Below are 20,203 nucleotides of genomic sequence, written 5' to 3' on the forward strand. Positions count from 1 at the left end.
TTTGGCAGGCCTGACCAATGCAGGACATTACCGAGTGTAATGGTGTTGTTGTCTGAGCAACGGGAGACCAGCCAACAACTTGTAATAGAACCTTCAGGTAGGCCCGGCAGGTACAGCAGGCAGTGAAGAAAGCCAATGGAATGTTGGCCTTCATAACAACGGGAGTTGAGTATAGGAGCAAAGAGGTCCTTCTGCAGTTGTACAGGGCCCTAGTGGGGCCCAGAATGGCGGGACTGTCATATGTTGAAAGACTGGAGCAACTAGGTTTGTATACACTGGAATTTAGATGGATGAGAGGGGATCTTATCGAAACATATAAGATTATTAAGGGGTTGGACACGTTAGAGGCAGGAAACATGTTCCCAATGTTGGGGGAGTCCAGAACAAGGGGCCACAGTTTAAGAATAAGGGGTAGGCCATTTAGAACTGAGATGAGGAAAAGCTTTTTCAGTCAGAGAGTTGTGAATCTGTGGAATTCTCTGCCACAGAAGGCAGTGGAGGCCAATTCTCTGAATGTATTCAAGAGAGAGCTAGATAGAGCTCTTAAGGATAACGGAGTCAGGGGGTATGGGGAGAAGGCAGGAACGGGGTACTGATTGAGAATGATCAGCCATGATCACATTGAATGGCGGTGCTGGCTCGAAGGGCTGAATGGCCTCCTCCTGCACCTATTGCCTATTGTCTATTATTCCCTCTCTCTCTATCCACCCCGCCCACCCAAGTCGCACCAGCTTCTCGTTCTCACCCAACAACCAGCTATCAACGGCCTGTTTCATTTATCATCGTTGTTTGCACATCTTTCACTCATTGTTCATTATCTCTCCACATCACCATCTATATCTCTCGCTTCCCTTATCCCTAACCCGTACGAAGAAGGGCCTCGACCCAAAACGCCACCCATTCCTTCTCTCCAGAGATGCTGCCTGTCCCGCTGAGTTACTCCAGCAATTTGTGTCTCTCTTTGATGTAAACCAGCGTCTGCAGTTCCTTCCCACACCCAACAGCTTGTAATCGTGTAATGTCTTTCCGCTCACTGGTTGACCACTCAATAAAGGCTTGTCGCTGTACCTCGGTTCACGTGACAATAATCTAAACTCACTGCACTTTGTGCCCTTGGCCTTGTTTGCAGGGGTGCCAAGCATTTTCCCTGCAGTACACGCACCCTAAAGCTTCTTGGATTTAAAATTGCAACTCTGAAATTTCACCAAGTCACAAATCTCCACCTTCATTCACCAACCACCTCCCTCTCCTTCATGAGTCGGGATGTAATGCCGCATTACAAATGGTCAGGCCGCATTTGGAATAACGTGAGTAGTTTTGGGCCCCATATCTGAGGAGGGACGTGCTGGCTCTGGAGAGGGTCCAGAAGAGGTTTAAAAGAATGGTCCCAGGAATGAGTGGGTTAACATACGATGAGCGTTTGACAGCACTGGGCCTGTACTCGCTGGAGTTTAGAAGAATGAGAGGGGGGACCTCATTTAAACGTACAGAATAGTGAAAGGCTTGGATAGAGTGGACGTGGAGAGGATGTTTCCACCAGTGGGAGAGTCCAGGACCAGAGGTCACAGCCTCAGAAATAAAGGAAGGAGATGAGGAGGAATTTATTTAGTCAGAGGGTGGTGAATCTGTGAAATTCTTAGCCACAGACGGCTGTGCAGGCCAAGTCAGCGGATATATTTAAGGCAGAGAGAGGTGGAGTTTTGATGAGTACAGGTGTCAGAGGTTATGGGGAGAAGGCAGGAGAATGGGGTTAGGAGGGAGAGATAGATCAGCCATGATTGGCATAATTCTACTCCGGTCCGTAATGATCTTATGATACAGTGTGCGGCACTCGAGTGTGTAAGAAGGAACTGCAGATGATGGTTGAGACCGAAGATAGACACAAAAAGCTGGAGTAACTCAGCGGGACAGGCAGCATCCGTGGAGAGAAGGAATGGGTGATGTTTCGGGTCGAGACTCTCCTCAGAGTGCCTGTGTTGTCTCAGACCTCTGCAAATCAATCGGTTTACTGCTTCAGCTCCTTGCTACAACAGATGATTATGAATGTAAGACTGGAGCCTTTTCAACGCCATGCAGTATTTGTTTCGAGTGAATAACGAAAAGGCAAATTGGTTGGTGTTTATAGACTAAGCAATGCAAAGCCAGCTGCTTTTCAATCCTCCGACTTCAACTTGTCATCCTTATTGATCCTTTAGTTTCTCGCTATTTGTCATGTATTGATACAATCATCAAACTGAGCTGGCTGTTGATTTAACACCTTCATTCTTTACCTCAAAGAAAGCTTCAGTTTTTGTTTTTCGTTCAGTTTAATTTAGTTTAGAGATTCAGCGATGAAACTGGCCCTTTGGCCCACCGAGTCCGCACCGACCAGTGATCCCCGCGCACTAACACTATCCCACACACACACACTCGGAACAATGTTTGCAATCCTACCAAGCCAATTAGCATACAAACCTGTACGTCTTTGGAGTGTGGGAAGAAACCGGAGCACTTGGAGGAAAACCCATGCAGGTCACGGGGAGAACGTACCAACTCCGAACAGACAGCACCCGTAGTCAGGATTGAACCAGGCGTCTCGAGCGCTGTGAGGCAGCAGCTCTACTGCTGTGCCACCTGATACAGCATGGAAATATTTTAGAAAGAAAGAATTGCAAATGCTGGTATACAATAAGACACAGAGTGCTGGAGTAACTCAGCGGGTCAGGCAGCATCTCTGGGGAACATGGATAGGTGACGTTTCACAGAGTGCTGCAGTAACTCAGCGGGTCAGGCAGCATCTCTAGAGAATGGATCGGTGACGTTTCACAGAGTGCTGGAGTAACTCAGCGGGTCAGGCAGCATCTCTGGAGGGCATGGATAGGTGACGTTTCACAGAGTGCTGGGGTAACTCAGCGGGTCAGGCAGCATCTCTGGAGGACATGGATAGGTGACGTTTCGGGTTAAGAACCTTCTTTAGATTGTAGAAATGTGCCAAAATATATTGGTACATTTTCAAATATGACTAAAGAATGATAGTGGAAATTGTAGACAGTACATGCTCCTGTCTTTGTCCTTATAGTTTAGTTTGGAGATACAGCATGGAAACGGGCCCTTCAGTCCGCCGAGTCCATCGATCACCCGTTCACACTAGTTCTATGTTATCCCACTTTCTCATCACTCTCTACACACTCGGGGCACTTTACAGAGGCCAATTGACCCACACACCTGCACATCTAATTCTGAGGCTGTGACCTCTGGTCCTAGACTCTCCCACTAGTGGAAACATCTTCTCCACATCCAGTCGATCCAAGCCTTTCACTAATCTGTATGTTTCAATGAATTCCCCCCTCATTCCTCTAAGCTCCAGCGAGTACAGGACCAATGCCGACAAACGCTCATCATAGGTTAACCTACTCATCCCTGGGATCATTCCTTTATCGACGTTATTTTTTTGCATATCTTCCAATCATTTGTTCTACATCTCTCTATATCTCTCGTTTCCCGTTCTCCCGACTTTCAGTCTGAAGAAGGGTCTCGACCTGAAACGTCACCCATCCCTTCTCTCCAGATGTGCTGCCTGTCCTGCTGAGTTACTCCAGCCTTTTGATTCTATCTTCTGTTCAAACCAGCATCTGCAGTTCCTTCCTACACATTCTTCAATCTCATACGCGTAATACTCTGTCCGGACGAACATGCTGACATTGCAAAATCTCCATATCGGAGAAAACAAAAACTTTCAGTCATTATTCAAAAATCACGTTTGCGAGAATTTAACCTTTAAGAATCACCCTTGGTGGTTCATTTGCTGTTGAGATAATAGCTAACATTAATAGACCACAAGGGAGTCATCCAGTCATATTAGAGGCCACGATATTAAGCTTCAACAAACACAATATACAGAGGACAAAGTAGACATTAAATAAATATTAATTCAAATAGGTATCCTGATTTATACATGTGAATATGGAATGAGAACAGGAGCCTATTCAGTTGTTAAGAGATAGACACAGAGTGCTGGTGTAACTCAGCGGGTCAGGCAGCATCTCTGGAGAACATGGATAGGTGACGTTTCACAGAGTGCTGGAGTAACTCAGCAGGTCAGGCAGCATCTGTGGAGAACATGGATAGGTGACGTTTCACAGAGTGCTAGAGTAACTCAGTGGGTCAAGCAGCATCTCTGGAGAACATGGATAGGTGACGTTTCACAGAGTGCTGGAGTAACTCAGCGGGTCAGGCAGCATCTCTGGAGAACATGGACAGGTGACGTTTCACAGAGTGCTGGAGTAACTCAGCGGGTCAGGCAGCACCTCTGGAGAACATGGATAGGTGACGTTTCACAGAGTGCTGGAGTAACTCAGCGGGTCAGGCAGCACCTCTGGAGAACATGGATAGGTGACGTTTCACAGAGTGCTGGAGTAACTCAGCGGGTCAGGTAGCATCTCTGGAGAACGTGGATAGGTGACGTTTCACAGAGTGCTGGAGTAACTCAGCGGGTCAGGCAGCATCTCTGGAGAACATGGATAGGTGACGTTTCGGGTCGGGATCCTTCTTCAGACTGATTGTAGGGCGTGGGATAATAAAGCTGGAAGAGGGGAGAGGCAGGACAAAGCGTGGCAGGTAATAGGTGGCAGGACACACGTGAGGGGGATGTCTGATAGGCAGATGGTTGGAACAAAGGCCAGAGATTAGAGCAGAGATGTGACATGGGATTGAGCAGTTATGAATCGTGAAGCTAGAGGGGGGAAAGTAGTAGGGAGAAGGGAAGGTGGGAGCCCAGGTGAGACATGGAGGATGGGAGCATGGTGTTAGTTAGCAGATACCCACAATTCAATGTTCATACCATTGGGTTGTGAGCTACACAAGTGGAACACCCAGCAGCACCTGACCAGAAATATCACCTATTCATGTTCTCCAGAGATGCTGCCTGACCTGTTGAGTTACTCCAGCACTTTATGTCCTTTTGTGTATTAGCCAGCACCTGCAGTTCTTTGTTTCTACATTGATGCTTGCCGTTAGTTGAGTTGATTTGCTGGGATAACATCATATTTGGTGAACCTCACATATGAAGCAAAGAAATTGAGCTGATATGGACAGCAGAGGAAGACATTTTTAAATGACTCGTTTTGTATGAATTCATAATAAACATTAACTTTCAGCTGATGACATCGCTTAAGTGGACTCCAGCCTGACCTGACCACGAAACATCACCTATCCATGTTCTCCAGAGATGCTGCCTGACCCGCTGAGTTACTCCAGCACTCTGTGAAACGTCACCTATCCATGTTCTCCAGAGATGCTGCCTGACCCGCTGAGTTACTCCAGCACTTCATGTCTTTCTTATACGTTCATATGTTCATGTCATAGGTGCAGAATGAAACCATTCGGCCCATCAAGTCAACTCCGCCATTCAATCATGGCTGATCTATCTCTCCCTCTCAACCCCATTCTCCTGCCTCCCCCTTAACCTCCGACACGCCACGTACTAATCAAGAATCTGTCAATCTACGCCTTAAAAATATCGACTGATTTGGCCCCCACAGTCGGCTGTGGTAATGAATTCCACAGATTCACCACCCTCTGTCTAAAGAAATTCCTCCTCATCTTCGTTCTAAAGGTACTGTCAGCTTAATTTAAAAATAAGATAGTAGAGCATTTCTAAATTTCATATAGATTAGTCTGCTCTCATTCACAACAATACCCCCCTGATATCACATTCACAGGTTCACAAGTTCAAGGAGCACAATTAGGCCATTCGATCCATCGAGTCCACTCCGCCATTCAATCATGGCTGATCTCTGCCTTCTAATCTTATTTTCCTGCCTGCTCCCCATAATGCTTGACATCTGTTGTAATCGAGAATGTGCCTATCTCTGCCTTGACTTGCCCTCCACATGAGTTCCACACATTAACTACACTCTGACTAAAGAAGTTCCTCCTCACCTCCGTTTGCTAAAAGAGCGCCCTTTAATTCTGAGGCTGTGACCTCTGGTCCTAGTCTCGGCCACCGGTGGAAAATACTTTCCACATCCACTCTATCGATGCCTTTCATTATTCCATTAGTTTCAATGAGGTCTCCCCTCAACCTTCTAACCTCCAGCGAGTACAGGCCCAGTGCTGTCAAACGCTCATCATATAGTAACCCAGTCATTCCTGGGACCATTCTTGTAAACCTCCTCTGGACCCTCTCCAGAGCCAGTACACCCTTCCTCAGATATGGAACCCAAAATTGCTCACAGAACTCCAAATGCGGCCTGACCAGCGCCTTACAGAGCCTCAGCATTACACCACTGTTTTTATATTCCAGTCCTCACGACATAAACCCCAGCTTTGAATTTGCCTTCCTTCCTTCCTACGTTATCTACCCACATACTGGCGACGGTGTCAGGGGCAACAGCGATGAAACTAAATACAAAACTCTCTTGATTCAATTTGGTTTTCTTCCCCTTGTAGGAGATCAAACTCATGGAAATAAACATGAATTATTGACAGGCTTGGGGGATCCAAATAATGCATTAATTAATCTTTTAATTATTATTATTTTATGCGATGGATGAGAATATTCCATTCATTATTCACAGTGCTTTTTTTTTAGCATTGGTATGTGGACATCATTAATAAGACATATATAAGAACCTAGGGTAGACTAGTGGGAGTTGGCTACTCGACACTACATGACGTAGTCTGTTAGAGGGAGGAAAGTCTAGCGGGATTGGTGTCCTCTAGTTGATGAGCAATACTGACACTCTAGTCCGTATTCCTAAAAGAAGGAATATGTCAGGTATTAATAGCATGCTTGGGAAGGAACTGCAGATGCTGGTTTACACCCTGACAGGCCTTTCAGGTGAGGCAGAGGTTCACTTGCACCTCCTCCAACCTCATCGACTGTATGCGTTGTTCCAGGTGTGGACTCCTGTACGTCGGCTGGACCAAGCGTAGGCTCGCCGATCGTTTCGCTGAACACCTGCGCTCAGTCTGCCCAGACCTGCCTGATCTCCCGGTAGCTCAACACTTTAACTCCTCCTCCCATTCCCACACTGATCATCCTGTCCCGGGCCTCCTCCATTGTCAGAGTGAGGCCCAACACAAATTGGAGGAACAGCACCTCATATTTCGCTTGGGCAGCTTACACCCCAGCGGTATGAACATTAACTTCTCTAACTTCAAATAGCCCTTGCTTTCCCCTCTCTCCATCCCTCCCCATCCCAGTTCTCCGACCAGTCTGAATGCTCTATCTATCTATCTATCTATCTATCTATCTATCTATCCATCCATCCATCCATCCATCCACCCACCCACCCACCCATTCTGGCTCACTTTTTCTCATCTATGTGAGTTTTCCCCTTAATTGCTCTCCATTCTCTTAGTAAATCTTTTCTTGTGTTCTTGACACAAGTTCTAAATTTGCTTTATTGCCAGTTTACACCTGTCCTTATTATCCCCTATGTTCTCGGCCAGTTTCAAAATAATAATCTGTCCTTCCCTTTGTGAAATTCCTTAAAGGCATTTGCAAGTCTGAAGAAGGGTCCCGACCTGAAACGTCACCTGTCCATGTTCTCCAGACTTGTTGTCTTCACCCACTCCTTCTCTCCAGAGATGCTGCCTGTCCTGCTGAGTTACTCCAGCATTCTGTGTCTTTCTTTGGTGTAAACCAGCATCTGCAGTTCCTCCCTGCACATGTGGCTGCCTGGCCCACTGAGTTCATAAGCTCATAAGTTCTAGAAGCAGAATTAGGCCATTCGGCCCACCAAGTCCACTCCGCCATTCAATCATGGCTGATCTATCTCTCCCTCCTAACCCCATTCTCCTGCCTTCTCCCCATAACCCCTGACACCGTTACTAATCAGGAATATGTCAATTTCCGCCTTAAAAGTTACTCCAACACTTTGTGTTTTTCTTTGGTAAACCGGCATTTGCAGTTCCTTGTTACTACATAAGTTATACCTGTCAGTCACTCAGGTTTAAGGTTAAACTTCTACCAACTTTTCCTCGTACGCATTCATCTGACTTTAGAGATCAGTCCCAGTTCATTCCAGTTCAGTTCAGTTTATCGTCATGTGTACCGAGGTACAGTGAAAAGTTTTGTCGCGAGCTATCCAGTCAGCGGAAAGGCAACACATGATTACAATCGAGCCGTCCACAGTGTACAGATACATGATATGGGAATAACGTTTAGTGCAAGGTAAAGCCAGCAAAGTCCGATCGAGGATAGTCCGAGGGTCACCAATGAGGCAGATAGTAGTACAGTATAGCTCTTTTATTCCTATTATTCATTAATAATTGGTTGGATTTATGGATTCAAACTGCGTTGCAGCCTATAGCATCACTCTGTTCTCATTTAGCCTAAAATTGGTGACATCTGTTAACATATCATTTCAATAAAAATGGAGGAATTGAAATTATTATTTTCTTCAAACCACTGGGATAAAATTTATCACCGGACCAGTTGTGAGTTCAGTCATTTGAATACAGACCTTGTGTCAGTAGCAGCTAGGACCAATTATTTTTATGTTCCTGAAGGATTGGAAGGTGTTTCCAATCAATTACCTGCGCTGGGTTAAGATAAAAGGTCCTCGTTATGCCTGGTGTGCCCACCTCTTTATGCCTGGCGTGCCCACCTGCATGGACAATGTGGAAACAAACCCATTGCTGGAACTCTTCCCTTCCAGTCCTTCACTGTGAAACCAAGGTCAGAACTTTGGTATTCCCAATGTTATGTTTAGTTTAGGAAGGAATAGCCGATGCTAAAGTGCCTGGTTCCGCGCTGTATCTCTAAACTAAACTAAACTAAACTAAATTAAACTAAATATAAGATAGACACAAAATGCTGGAGTAACTCAGCAAGGCAAGCAGCATCTCTTGTTAGAAGGACTGAAGAAGGGTCTCGACCCGAAACGTCACCCATACCTTCTCTCCAGAGATGCTGCTTGTCCCGTTGAGTTACTCCAGCATTTTGTGTCTATCTTATATTTAGTTTAATTTAGTTTAGTTTAGTTTAGTTTAGAGATACAGCGCGCAACCAGGCCCTTTAGCCCACTGAGTCCGCACCGACCAGTGATCACATCGTACATTAGCACTATCCTACACTCTAGGGACAATTTGTAGTTTTACCAAGCCAATTAACCTACAAACCTACATGTCTTTGGGGTGTGGGAGGAAACTGGAGCACCCGGAGAAATCCCACACTGTCGCGGGGAGAACGTGCAAACTCCGTACAGACAGCACCCATAGTCGGGGTCGAACCCGGGTCTCTGGCGCTGTGAGGCAGCAACTCTACCGCCGCGCCACCGTGCCGACCTCCCTGATCAATTGTCGTATTACCATTTTGAAAGCTTTTATCCTCCTGCATTATTTGGAAATGCTATTGGAATCTGGGCCTTTTTTCAAAAGTGAAAAGATTAATAGTCTTATCGTGGCGTTACACATTAACGGATGTACATTATGCTTGACTTAAGCAATTTGCGGTCTCACCTTAAAAATCAAATCCTTCTTCCCATAGCGTAGCTCCTTCAGTTGTGACTGGATCCTCTTGGACTGCGGAGGCAAGATAAGAAGGTGTGGAGAATACCAGCACTAATTTCAATGCCTAAAGATACCTTGTCTGCCGACTCCTTTTGCTCTGGCATTTTATTTCATTCACATGTTTAAACTACAATGTTTTATTCTTAATGTTCCCAATGTTGGGGGAGTCCAGAACCAGGGGCCACAGCTTAAGAATAAGGGGTAGGCCATTTAGAATGGAGATGAGGAAAAACGTTTTCACTCAGAGAGTTGTAAATCTGTGGAATTCTCTGCCTCAGAAGGCAGTGGATGCCAATTCTCTGGATGCTTTCAAGAGAGAGCTAGATAGAGCTCTTAATGATAGCGGAGTCAGGGGGTATGGGGAGAAGGCAGGAACGGGCTACTGATTGTGAATGATCAGCCATGATCACATTGAATGGCGGTGCTGGCCCAAAGGGCCGAATGGCCCACTCCTGCACCTATTGTCCAATGTCTATTAATGTTTCAATGTTTTATTGTTTCAATAGTCAATAGTCAATAGTCAATTTATTTGTCACATACACATAAATGTGCAGTGAAATGAAAAATTACCCGCAGTTCAACAATAAGACCAATAAGAATAATCTATAAAAATGCAATAACACATACAATCATAAACCAAACAGTCACCTCCTCACTGTGATGGAAGGCCAGAATGTCTTTTCTCTTCCCTGTCGTCTTCTCCCGCGGTCAAGCTGTTGGAGTTGCCACGTCGGGGCGGTCGGGGCTCCCGACATTGAAGCCCCCGCCGGGCAGAGAAAATCCCACGGCCTATTTCAGGCCGCGCCGGACGGTGAAAGGTCCGCGGCGGGCCGACCCAAGCCCCGCGACATGTTTACTGTATGTCATGTTTGTTACTTGCGAGCGGAGCATCAAGGCAAATTCCTTGTATGTATACATACGTGGCTAATAAAATGCATTCAATTCAATTCAATTTATTCAATTCAATTTAGCCTATTCAAGTAGTGCCGACGAAAACATTACAAATTACACATACCTCCTCTGCATGAATGCCACACTGCTTGTTCCCGGAGAGAAGTTTGTTTTTCAGACTTTTATTCTGTGTGAGAGAATTACTTCATTATTTAAATGTGTTAAATTATTAAAACATGCAAGTAGGATAAATATTTGATGATCACTTTGCATAGGTTAAGTTATCATTCCCGCGTTTTACAGATGAGTCAGGAACTTCACGGCTGTTCCGTTCAGTTTATTTCTTGGTTTAAAATGTGTGCCTGCCCTTTTTCTCGTTTCTGTTTGGTGCAGTTAGGGTTAGTTAGTTTAAATTTCTTTAGTCAGAGGTCAGGGTGAGCAGTTTTAAATACCTGGGAGTCCACATCAAAGAGGATCTGACATGGGCAACGCACATTGCCGCACTGGTGAGTAAGGCAAAGCAGTGTCTTTACCACCTTAGACAGCTGAGGAAATTCAGAGTGTCTCTGAGGATCCTTCATTGCTTCTACTCTGGGGCTGTAGAGAGCATCCTGTCCGGCAACATCACAGTCTGGTTTGGGAACAGCTCTGCCCAGGACAGGATGGCCCTGCAGAGAGTAGTGCGTTCGGCAGAACGCACCATGGGAACTACACTCGTCCCCTTGCAGGACCTATACATCAGGAGGTGCAGATCCAGAGCAAGCAAGATTATGGGGGACCCCTGCCACCCCAGCAACGGACTGTTCCAGATGCTACGGTCAGGCAAACGCCTCCGCTGTCACGCTGTGAAAACAGAGAGGATGAGACGGAGATTCTTCCCACAGGCCATCAGGACTGTTAACTATTATAACTCCAGGGACTAAATTTTGTCTTCTCTGTATTAACTTTAATTTATATGCTCTAACTGTAATTCTTTTTTTTTTGCACAATCCGCAGGCATTGCCACTTTCATTTCGCTGCACATCGTGTATGTGTATGTGACAAATAAACTTGACTTGGCTTGATCTGTGGAATTCATTGCCACAGAAGGGCTGTGGAGGCCAAGTCAATGAGAGAGTTAGATTTAGCTCTTAAGGGTAAGGGAATCAAGGGATATGGGGACAAAGCAGGAACAGGGTACTGATTCTGGATGATCAGCCATGATCATATCGAATGGTGGTGCTGCCTCAAAGGCCCGCATCACCTACCCCTGCACCTATTTTCTATATATCTATGTTTCTATTTTTAAGGCAGAGATGGAGAAATTCTTGATTAGTACGGGTGTCAGGGGTTATGGGGAGAAGGCAGGAGAATGGGGTTAGGAGGGAGAGATAGATCAGCCATGATTGAATGGCGGAGTAGACTTGATGGGCCGAATGGCCTATCTCTGCTCCTATCACTTATGATCTTATGTTATATTGTAATAGACTAATTAATTACTCTGAAAGTGTTCTTGCAGTCTGATGATAGTCAATGTACACAACCTCTTATAACTCCTTCTCCGACTTTTCTTCATTGTAGTATGGCACCCTACAATTTTTAGTTTAGTTCGGAGACACAGTGTGGAAACAGGGCCCATCGGCCCACCGAGTCCACGCTGACCGGCAATTCCCACACATTAACACTATCCTGTACACACTAGGGACAATTTTACATTGATACCAACCCAATTAACCTACACACCTGTAGACCTTTGGAGTGTGGGAGGAAACCGAAGATCTCAGTGATAACCCACGCAGGTCACGGGGAGAACGTACAAACTCCGTACAGACAGCACCCGTGGTCGGGATCGAACCCGGGTCTCTGGCGCTGTAAGTCAGCGACTGCAAAGCTGCGCTATCATGCCGCCCTAATCTGAATAGTTCTCCTTTAGATCTGGCATTAAAAAATGAATTTAACTTCTCAATTAGTTGGTCATAGAGTTATACAGCAGGGAAACAGCCCACACCGACCAAGATGCCCCATCGACACTAGCCCCACCTGCCCACGTTTGGCCCATATCCCTCCAAACCTTCCCTGTCCATGTACCTGTCCAATTATCCTTTAAGTAATAATAATAATAATAATAATAATAATAATAATAATAATAATAATAATAATAATAATAATAATAGTAATAATAATAATAATAATGGTAATAATAATAATAATAATAATAATAATAATAATAATAATAATAATAATAATAATAATAATAATAATAATAATAATAATAATAATAATAATAATAATAATAATAATAATAATCATATTAGTAATAATAATAATAATAATATTGGTAATAATAATAATAATAATAATAATAATAATAATAAAAATAATAATAATAATAATAATAATAATAATAATAATAATATTAGTAATAATAATAATGGTAATAATAATAATAATAATAATAATAATAATAATAATAATAATAATAATAATAATAATAATAATAATAATAATAATAATAATAATAATTTCCTTTATTTGTCCCACACCGGGGAAATTTGCAGTGTTACAGCAGCAAAGTGGATAGCAAGAGACATTCATTACAAATAAAAGTAAAGACAAGGATAATTGTTATCATTTACTGTGTTTTTTTTACTGTTACTGTTAACTGGTCTGTTGACTCGTCTGCTGGGAGCAATGCTGGTTGTGCAGTCTCACAGCAGCGGGAAGGAAGGACCTCCGATATCTCTCCTTCACACACTTGGGATGGAGAAGTCTGTCACTGAAGGAGCTACTCAGTGCAGTGACAGTGTCCTGCATGGGGGTGGGATTCGTTGTCCAGCAGCGATGTTATCTTTGCCATCATCATCCTCTCTCCCACCGCCTGCACTGAGTCGAGGGGGCAACCCAGGACAGAGCTGGCCTTCCTGATCAGCTTGTCAAGTCTGTTGTTCTAGTCCCTGTCTCAACTACCTCCTGTGGCAGCTCGTTCCACACACCCACCACCCTCTGAGTGAAAAAGTTGCCCCTCAGTCCCCTCTCACTTTAAAACTATGACCTCCAAAACCTAATATACCCACCACATATCCAGCATCATATAGTTGTAACAATGCTGAAAATGTATTTAATACAGTGAGATTTTTAAAAAATCAGCGTTTTGATTCACTTTGAGTGGTGAAAGAGGAACACAGTTCAGTTTTAATGCACAAAGGGCCAATCTATTGGAATGATTAATAAATTAACATTCTTTGCCCAACGAAATGACAATGGTTATTTTCTATGAAGTCATATTTGATAATTTCAGACCCAATAGTTCTCTCTATCGCAAGTTGAGGACTTTGATGTGAATTCAGAGAGGTGGCAAGGATGCCTCTCTGCTATTCTGCACCCACTGTTTTCAAACACACATCAGCATTTGCTGTTTTGCATGTGTGGTCACGACAATATCACTATGGCAACAAAAAGCTTAATTCCAGTCGAAATATCAAGCTGGTTCATACTCTGGCATGTCATCATTTGTTCCAGTAGCAAATCTACCCTTGAGATGATATTCCTTCATGACAAGATGAGCAGCTTACAATCCAGCGGTATGAATATTGACTTCTCTAACTTCAAGTAACTCATGCTTTCTCCCTCTCTCCATCCCCTCCCCCTTCCCAGTTCCCCTTCCCAGTCTGACTGTCCTCGATTACATTTTATCTCTGTTTGCCTTGTTGTTCCCTTCTCCTTGCTAACGATGATCCTTGATCTCCATTTTTCCTTGATCTCCATCCCCTTTGTCTCATTTTCACACCTTGTACTTCCTTATCCCTGTATCTCCCTCTCCCTAGACTCAGTCTGAAGAAGGGGCTCGACCCGAAACGTCACCCATTCCTTCTATCCACAGAGGCTACCTGACCCACTGAGTTACTCCGGCAATTTTGTGTCTGTCTTCGGTTTAAACCAGCGTCTGCAATTCCTTCCTAAACTAAACTGTCGCATTTTTTCTGGGACTTTTCTAGAGTTGCACTCAAATTAATTCACATTTCACCCAAGCACAGAATCTTTCTTTCTTGGACAAGTGAACTTGGTCTGCGTTATGAAAGGCAATAAAATGGAGCCTTAAAACTCTTTCTGTAATATTGGAAACTTGGTAGAGTTTAATCAATGAAATGAGAAGGTTCAGGATCATTTGCAATTCATCACCCGCAAATTGACTTTAAATGTTCCAACATGAATGTTAAAAGGACATGCAACATCATTTGCCGGATATACTAAAGGTTTCACAATCAATTTCTGAGAAAAGTTAAAAAAAAGTAATGACATTCAAAGACCTTTAAATCATGCTTATTGCATCTTTATGCCAAAGGAAAAGTTTAGTGTGGAGATTGATTTGCATCTGCAAAGCTGAGATCATTAGTTTGAAGTGGGTGCAATGAACACAATTCTAGTAAATTCTGTTGCTTCACTAAAGGTAGATGTTGGACAGAAGATAGTCACAAAGTGCTGGAGTATCTCAGCGGGTCAGGCAGCATCTCTGGAGAACATGGATAGTGACGTTTCACAGAGTGCTGGAGTAACTCAGCGGGTCGGGCAGCATCTCTGGAGAACATGGATAGGTGACGTTTCACAGAGTGCTGGAGTAACTCAGCGGGTCGGGCAGCATCTCTGGAGAACATGGATAGGTGACGTTTCACAGAGTGCTGGAGTAACTCTGCGGGTCAGGCAGCATCTCTGGAGAACACGGATAGGTGACGTTTCGGGCCTGTACTCGCTGGACTTTTGAAGGTTGAGGGGGGATCCCATTGAAACTTACAGAATAATGAAAGGCATAGATAGAGTGGATGTGGAGAGGATGTTTCCACTGGTGGGAGAGTCTGGGACCAGAGGTCGTAGCCTCAGGATTAAAGCGCACTCTTATAAAAAGGAGGTGAGGAGGAACTTCTTTAGTCAGAGTGTAGTTAATCTGTGGAACTCTTTGTCACAGAGGGCTGTGGAGGCCAAGTCAGTAGATATTTTTAAGGCAGAGATAGACAAATCCTTGATTAGGACGGGTGTCAAGGGTTACGGGGAGAAGGCAGGAGAATGGGAATAGGAGGCAGAGATCAGCCACGATTGGAGTCTGACTCGATGGGCCGAATGGCCTAATTCTACGCCTATAACTTGTGAACTTGTAACCCTTTTCTTTTGTTAAACCAGCATCTGCAGTTCCTTGTCTCTACGACAGGTTGTGGTGGCTGGGTGCAGCTTATACCATGACAAAGTAGCTGGGGGGGTAGGCGGCCAAAGGCTTCATGTTGAGATGACCTGTCTGTCGTTCCCCATTCCCAAAGCCCAACCCCTGTCCCCGTGATTTCTCATTTCCTGGATTTGTGAGTTGAGTCAAAACCCATTATCAGATGCGGCAGTTTCATATCATATCATATATATACAGCCGGAAACAGGCCTTTTCGGCCCACCAAGTCCGTGCCGCCCAGTGATCCCCGCACATTAACACTATCCTACACCCACTAGGGACAATTTTTACATTTACCCAGCCAATTAACCTACATACCTGTACGTCTTTCTGAAATCATCATCATCATCATATATATACAGCCGGAAACAGGCCTTTTCGGCCCTCCAAGTCCGTGCCGCCCAGTGATCCCCGTACATTAACACTATCCTACACCCACTAGGGACAATTTTTACATTTACATTTACCCAGCCAATTAACCTACATACCTGTACGTCTTTGGAGTGTGGGAGGAAACCGAAGATCTCGGAGAAAACCCACGCAGGTCACGGGGAGAACGTACAAACTCCGTACAGTGCAGCACCCGTAGTCAGGATCGAACCTGAGTCTCCGGCGCTGCATTCGCTGTAAAGCAGCAACTCTACCGCTGCGCTAAATAGGCAGATGCGGTTTCAGTGAAATCTCCTGGAGTTCGCTGTCCATGGACTCCCCATCCGTTCTTGTTAACGGGATATGCAGGGGCTTAATTGGTGAATAATGTACACTTAATCAGGTAACTGCTGCGCAGAAATTAAAGTTGGTCACAAGTCCCATGCGACATTCAGCCATCCTGTCAGAATCTCTGCGCTACAATACCACGTTCCACACATTGACGGGAGAGTCCAGGACCAGAGGTCACAGCCTCAGAATTAAAGGACGTTCCTTTAGGAAGGAGATGGTGAGGAATTTAGACACAAGATCCTGCAGTAATTCAGCAGGTCAGGTAGCAGTCTGAAGAAGATATCCCGACCCGAAACATCACCTATGCAATTTCTCCAGAGATGATGCCTGGCCCGCTGAGTTACTCTGGCACTTTAACATCTTTAGCATCCCTTGGGGGAGATGGAGAGGTGCCATTATGGGTTGGCGCGCTTTCTTCAGACTGATTGTAGTAGAGGGTAGATAAATGGAAGAGAGGTGGGGGTGGGGCAGGGTTAGTATTAAATGGGATGCATCAAAATCAGACGCTATTAAATTCCTCTGCACATCTCCCATTATTGAATTATCCGAGAATTCCAATTTGCTGTAAATGTAGCAGGTTGATATATATTAAATGGAGTTACAGTAACTTGCCTCTCTGACCTCTTGGCTTCATTCAAGTAGGGAATTGTACTTGGACAGTTCCTGAACACATACTTCTAAAGCGTGATGGAATCAGATCACTTTGTGTTGTGTATAAGAAGGATGGCAATGAATGCCACAGATTCACCACCCTCTTGATCCTGTTAAGAACTAAAAATCTATCAAAGCACAAAGTGCTGGAGGAACTCAGCGGCTCAGACAACATCTCTGTGGGGGCAATGGGTAGACGACACGACACGACACTTCAAGTCAGGACCCTTCTTCAGTCTGAAACATCAGCGATCCATTCCCTCCACAGATGCTGCCTGACTGAATAGTGAAAGTCCCGGATAGAGTAGGTGTGGAGAGAATGTTTCCACCAGTGGGAGAGTCTAGGACCAGAAGCCATATCCTCAGAATTAAAGGACGTTCCTTTAGGAAGATGAGGAGGAATTTCTTTAGTCAGAGGGTGGTGAATCTGTGGAATTCTTTGTTACAGAAGGATTTGGAGGCCAAGTCAGTGGATATTTTACAGCAGAGATAGATAGATTCTTGATTAGTACGGGTGTCAGGGGTTATGGGGTGGAGATTGGGGTTAGGAGGGAAAGATAGATCAGCCATGATTGAATGGTAGAGTAGACTTGGCGGGCCGAATGGCCTGATTCTGCTCCTATCACTTATGACCTTATGACCTGACACGCTGAGTTACTCCAGCACTTTCGGGTTTGCTCAAGATTCCAGCACCTGTAGTTCCTTTTGTCCCTAAAAATAGATCAGTGTTGTCTTAAATATATTCAGCCACAGAGCCCCTTCGGTAGTGAATTCACTTCCCACTGAGCGAACATATTGCTTTTCAGCAATCATTTTTAGGAGGACCCCTTTGTAGGTAATTTCAAGGCTTGTATGCCAGTGGAATTTGTGATCAAAGTCTTGTCAGACTCAATAACTTCTGTCTTTTAATCAACTGTGCATAATCTTGAGTGAAATTAATCTGGCAGATTTCAGAGTAGGTCCCGATTGGTGCCGCACAGTCCCAGACTTTCGTTAATTCAACACTAATTGAACAATCACGTTTTGAAGGCACATCGTACGGAAACCGGAAGCATGACAGCGAGCGACTGCCACTTAGATGATCCAAGGCAGACACAAAATGCTGGCGTAACTCAGCGGGTCAGGCAGCATCTCGGGAGAGAAGGAATGGGTGACGTTTCGGGTCTCGACCCTTCTTCAGACTGGTGAAGGGTCGGGAACCGAAACGTCACCCATTCCTTCTCTCCAGAGATGTTGCCTGTCCCGCTGAGTTACTCCAGCTTTTTGTGCCTACCTTCCCTTATCATGTATCTACCTGTACACTGTGAACGGCTCCGCTGACTTGTTAGCACGCAACAAAAGCTTTTCACTGTACCTCGGTACACGTGACAAGAAACTAAACTGACACTGAACTGGAAACTGTTCTAGCCGATTTGAGAAAGGGCTCTGAAACCTTACCTCATTATCCTGGCGGTGGACGCAAAATCCTCTCCCCCTTCCCAGTTCTCCCACCTGTCTTACTGCGTGCGACTACATTCTATCTTTGTCCCGCCCCCTCCCCTGACATCAGTCTGAAGAAGGGACTCGACCCGAAACATCGCCCATTCTTTCTCTCCCGAGGTGCCGCCTGACCCGTTGAGTTACTCCAGCATTTTGAGTCTACCTTCGATTTAAACCAGCATCTGCAGTTTTTTTCCTGCACACTTAGATGATCCATCTGTTCATAAATGGCCACGCTTTGGAAAGCTCTCTGTGATCGCGATATCTTCCTTGACGTTACATCATTGGCGTAATTACAAGATTGGCGGTCGTTGGGGTTGCTGGCGGTCGTGGACGGGCCACGTGGGAGTTGGGCATCTTGTCGATCAAAGGAGCAGTTGGCGTGAGGGGGGGGGCATCGTGAGGAGGTGAGGGGTGAAGGAAGAACAAAGGCGGACCCAGCGCGTGGGGTGAATGACCGGGAGAGAGGGGGGAGGGATGGGGGGCGAGGGGGGGGGGAGGAGAACCTGGCACGGGGTAGATTTTTAGATTTAGATTTTCGATTTAGAGATACAGCGCGGAAACAGGCCCTTCGGCCCACCGGGTCCGCACCGCCCAGCGATCCCCACACATTAACACTATCCTACACACACTAGGGACAATTTTTTACATTTGCCCAGCCAATTAACCTACATACCTGTACGTCTTTGGAGTGTGGGAGGAAACCGAAGATCTCGGAGAAAACCCACGCAGGTCACGGGGAGAACGTACAAACTCCGTACAGACAGCACATAGAAACATAGAAACATAGAAAATAGGTGCAGGAGTAGGCCATTCGGCCCTTCGAGCCTGCACCGCCATTCAATATGATCATGGCTGATCATCCAACTCAGTATCCCATACCTGCCTTCTCTCCATACCTCCTGATCCCTTCAGCCACAAGGGCCACATCTAAATCCCTCTTAAATATAGCCAATGAACTGGCCTCAACTACCTTCTACATTCCACAGATTCACCACTCTCTGTGTGAAAAAAAACTTTCTCATCTCGGTCCGAAAAGACTTCCCCCTTATCCTTAAACTGTGACCCCCCTTGTTCTGGACTTCCCCAACATCGGGAACAATCTTCCTGCATCTAGCCTGTCCAACCGCTTAAGAATTTTGTAAGTTTCTATAAGATCCCCCCTCAATCTTCTAAATTCCAGCGAGTACAAGCCGAGTCTATCCAGTCTTTCTTCATATGAAAGTCCTGCCATCCCAGGAATCAATCTGGTGAACCTTCTCTGTACTCCCTCTATGGCAAGAATGTCTTTCCTCAGATTAGGAGACCAAAACTGTACGCAATACTCCAGGTGTGGTCTCACCAATGCCCTGTACAACTGCAGCAGAACCTCCCTGCTCCTATATTCAAATCCCCTCGCTATGAATGCCAACATACCATTCGCATTCTTCACTGCCTGCTGCACCTGCATGCCTACTTTCAATGACTGGTGCACCACGACACCCAGGTCTCACTGCATCTCCCCTTCTCCTAATCGGCCACCATTCAGATGATAGCCTGCTTTCCTGTTCTTGCCACCAAAGTGGATAACCTCACATTTATCCACAATATACTGCATCTGCCATGCATTTGCCCACTCACCTAACCTATCCAAGTCGTGTTGCAGCCTCCTAGCATCCTCCTCACAGCTAACACTGCCCCCCAGCTTCGTGTCATCCGCAAACTTGGAGATGTTGCATTCAATTCCCTCGTCCAAATCATTAATATATATTGTAAATAGCTGGGGTCCCAGCACTG

General features: G+C 45.2%; 1 protein-coding gene across 3 annotated transcripts in view; it reads right to left on the bottom strand.

Annotated features, from left to right (window-relative positions):
* The window catches only part of luzp2 (leucine zipper protein 2), a 206,596-nt gene that overhangs the window by 35,729 nt on the left and 150,664 nt on the right, over positions 1–20,203 (bottom strand). For all 3 annotated transcript variants that reach the window (XM_078415490.1, XM_078415491.1, XM_078415489.1), the window contains 2 exons: positions 10,514–10,576; positions 9,448–9,510 (listed from right to left, as the gene is read on the bottom strand). In XM_078415490.1, coding sequence (XP_078271616.1) covers positions 9,448–9,510; positions 10,514–10,576 — 126 coding nt within the window. The remainder of the gene's footprint in view (positions 1–9,447; positions 9,511–10,513; positions 10,577–20,203) is intronic.

This window comes from Rhinoraja longicauda, chromosome 18 (genome assembly GCF_053455715.1).
Source record: "Rhinoraja longicauda isolate Sanriku21f chromosome 18, sRhiLon1.1, whole genome shotgun sequence".
Taxonomy (NCBI): domain Eukaryota; kingdom Metazoa; phylum Chordata; class Chondrichthyes; order Rajiformes; family Arhynchobatidae; genus Rhinoraja; species Rhinoraja longicauda.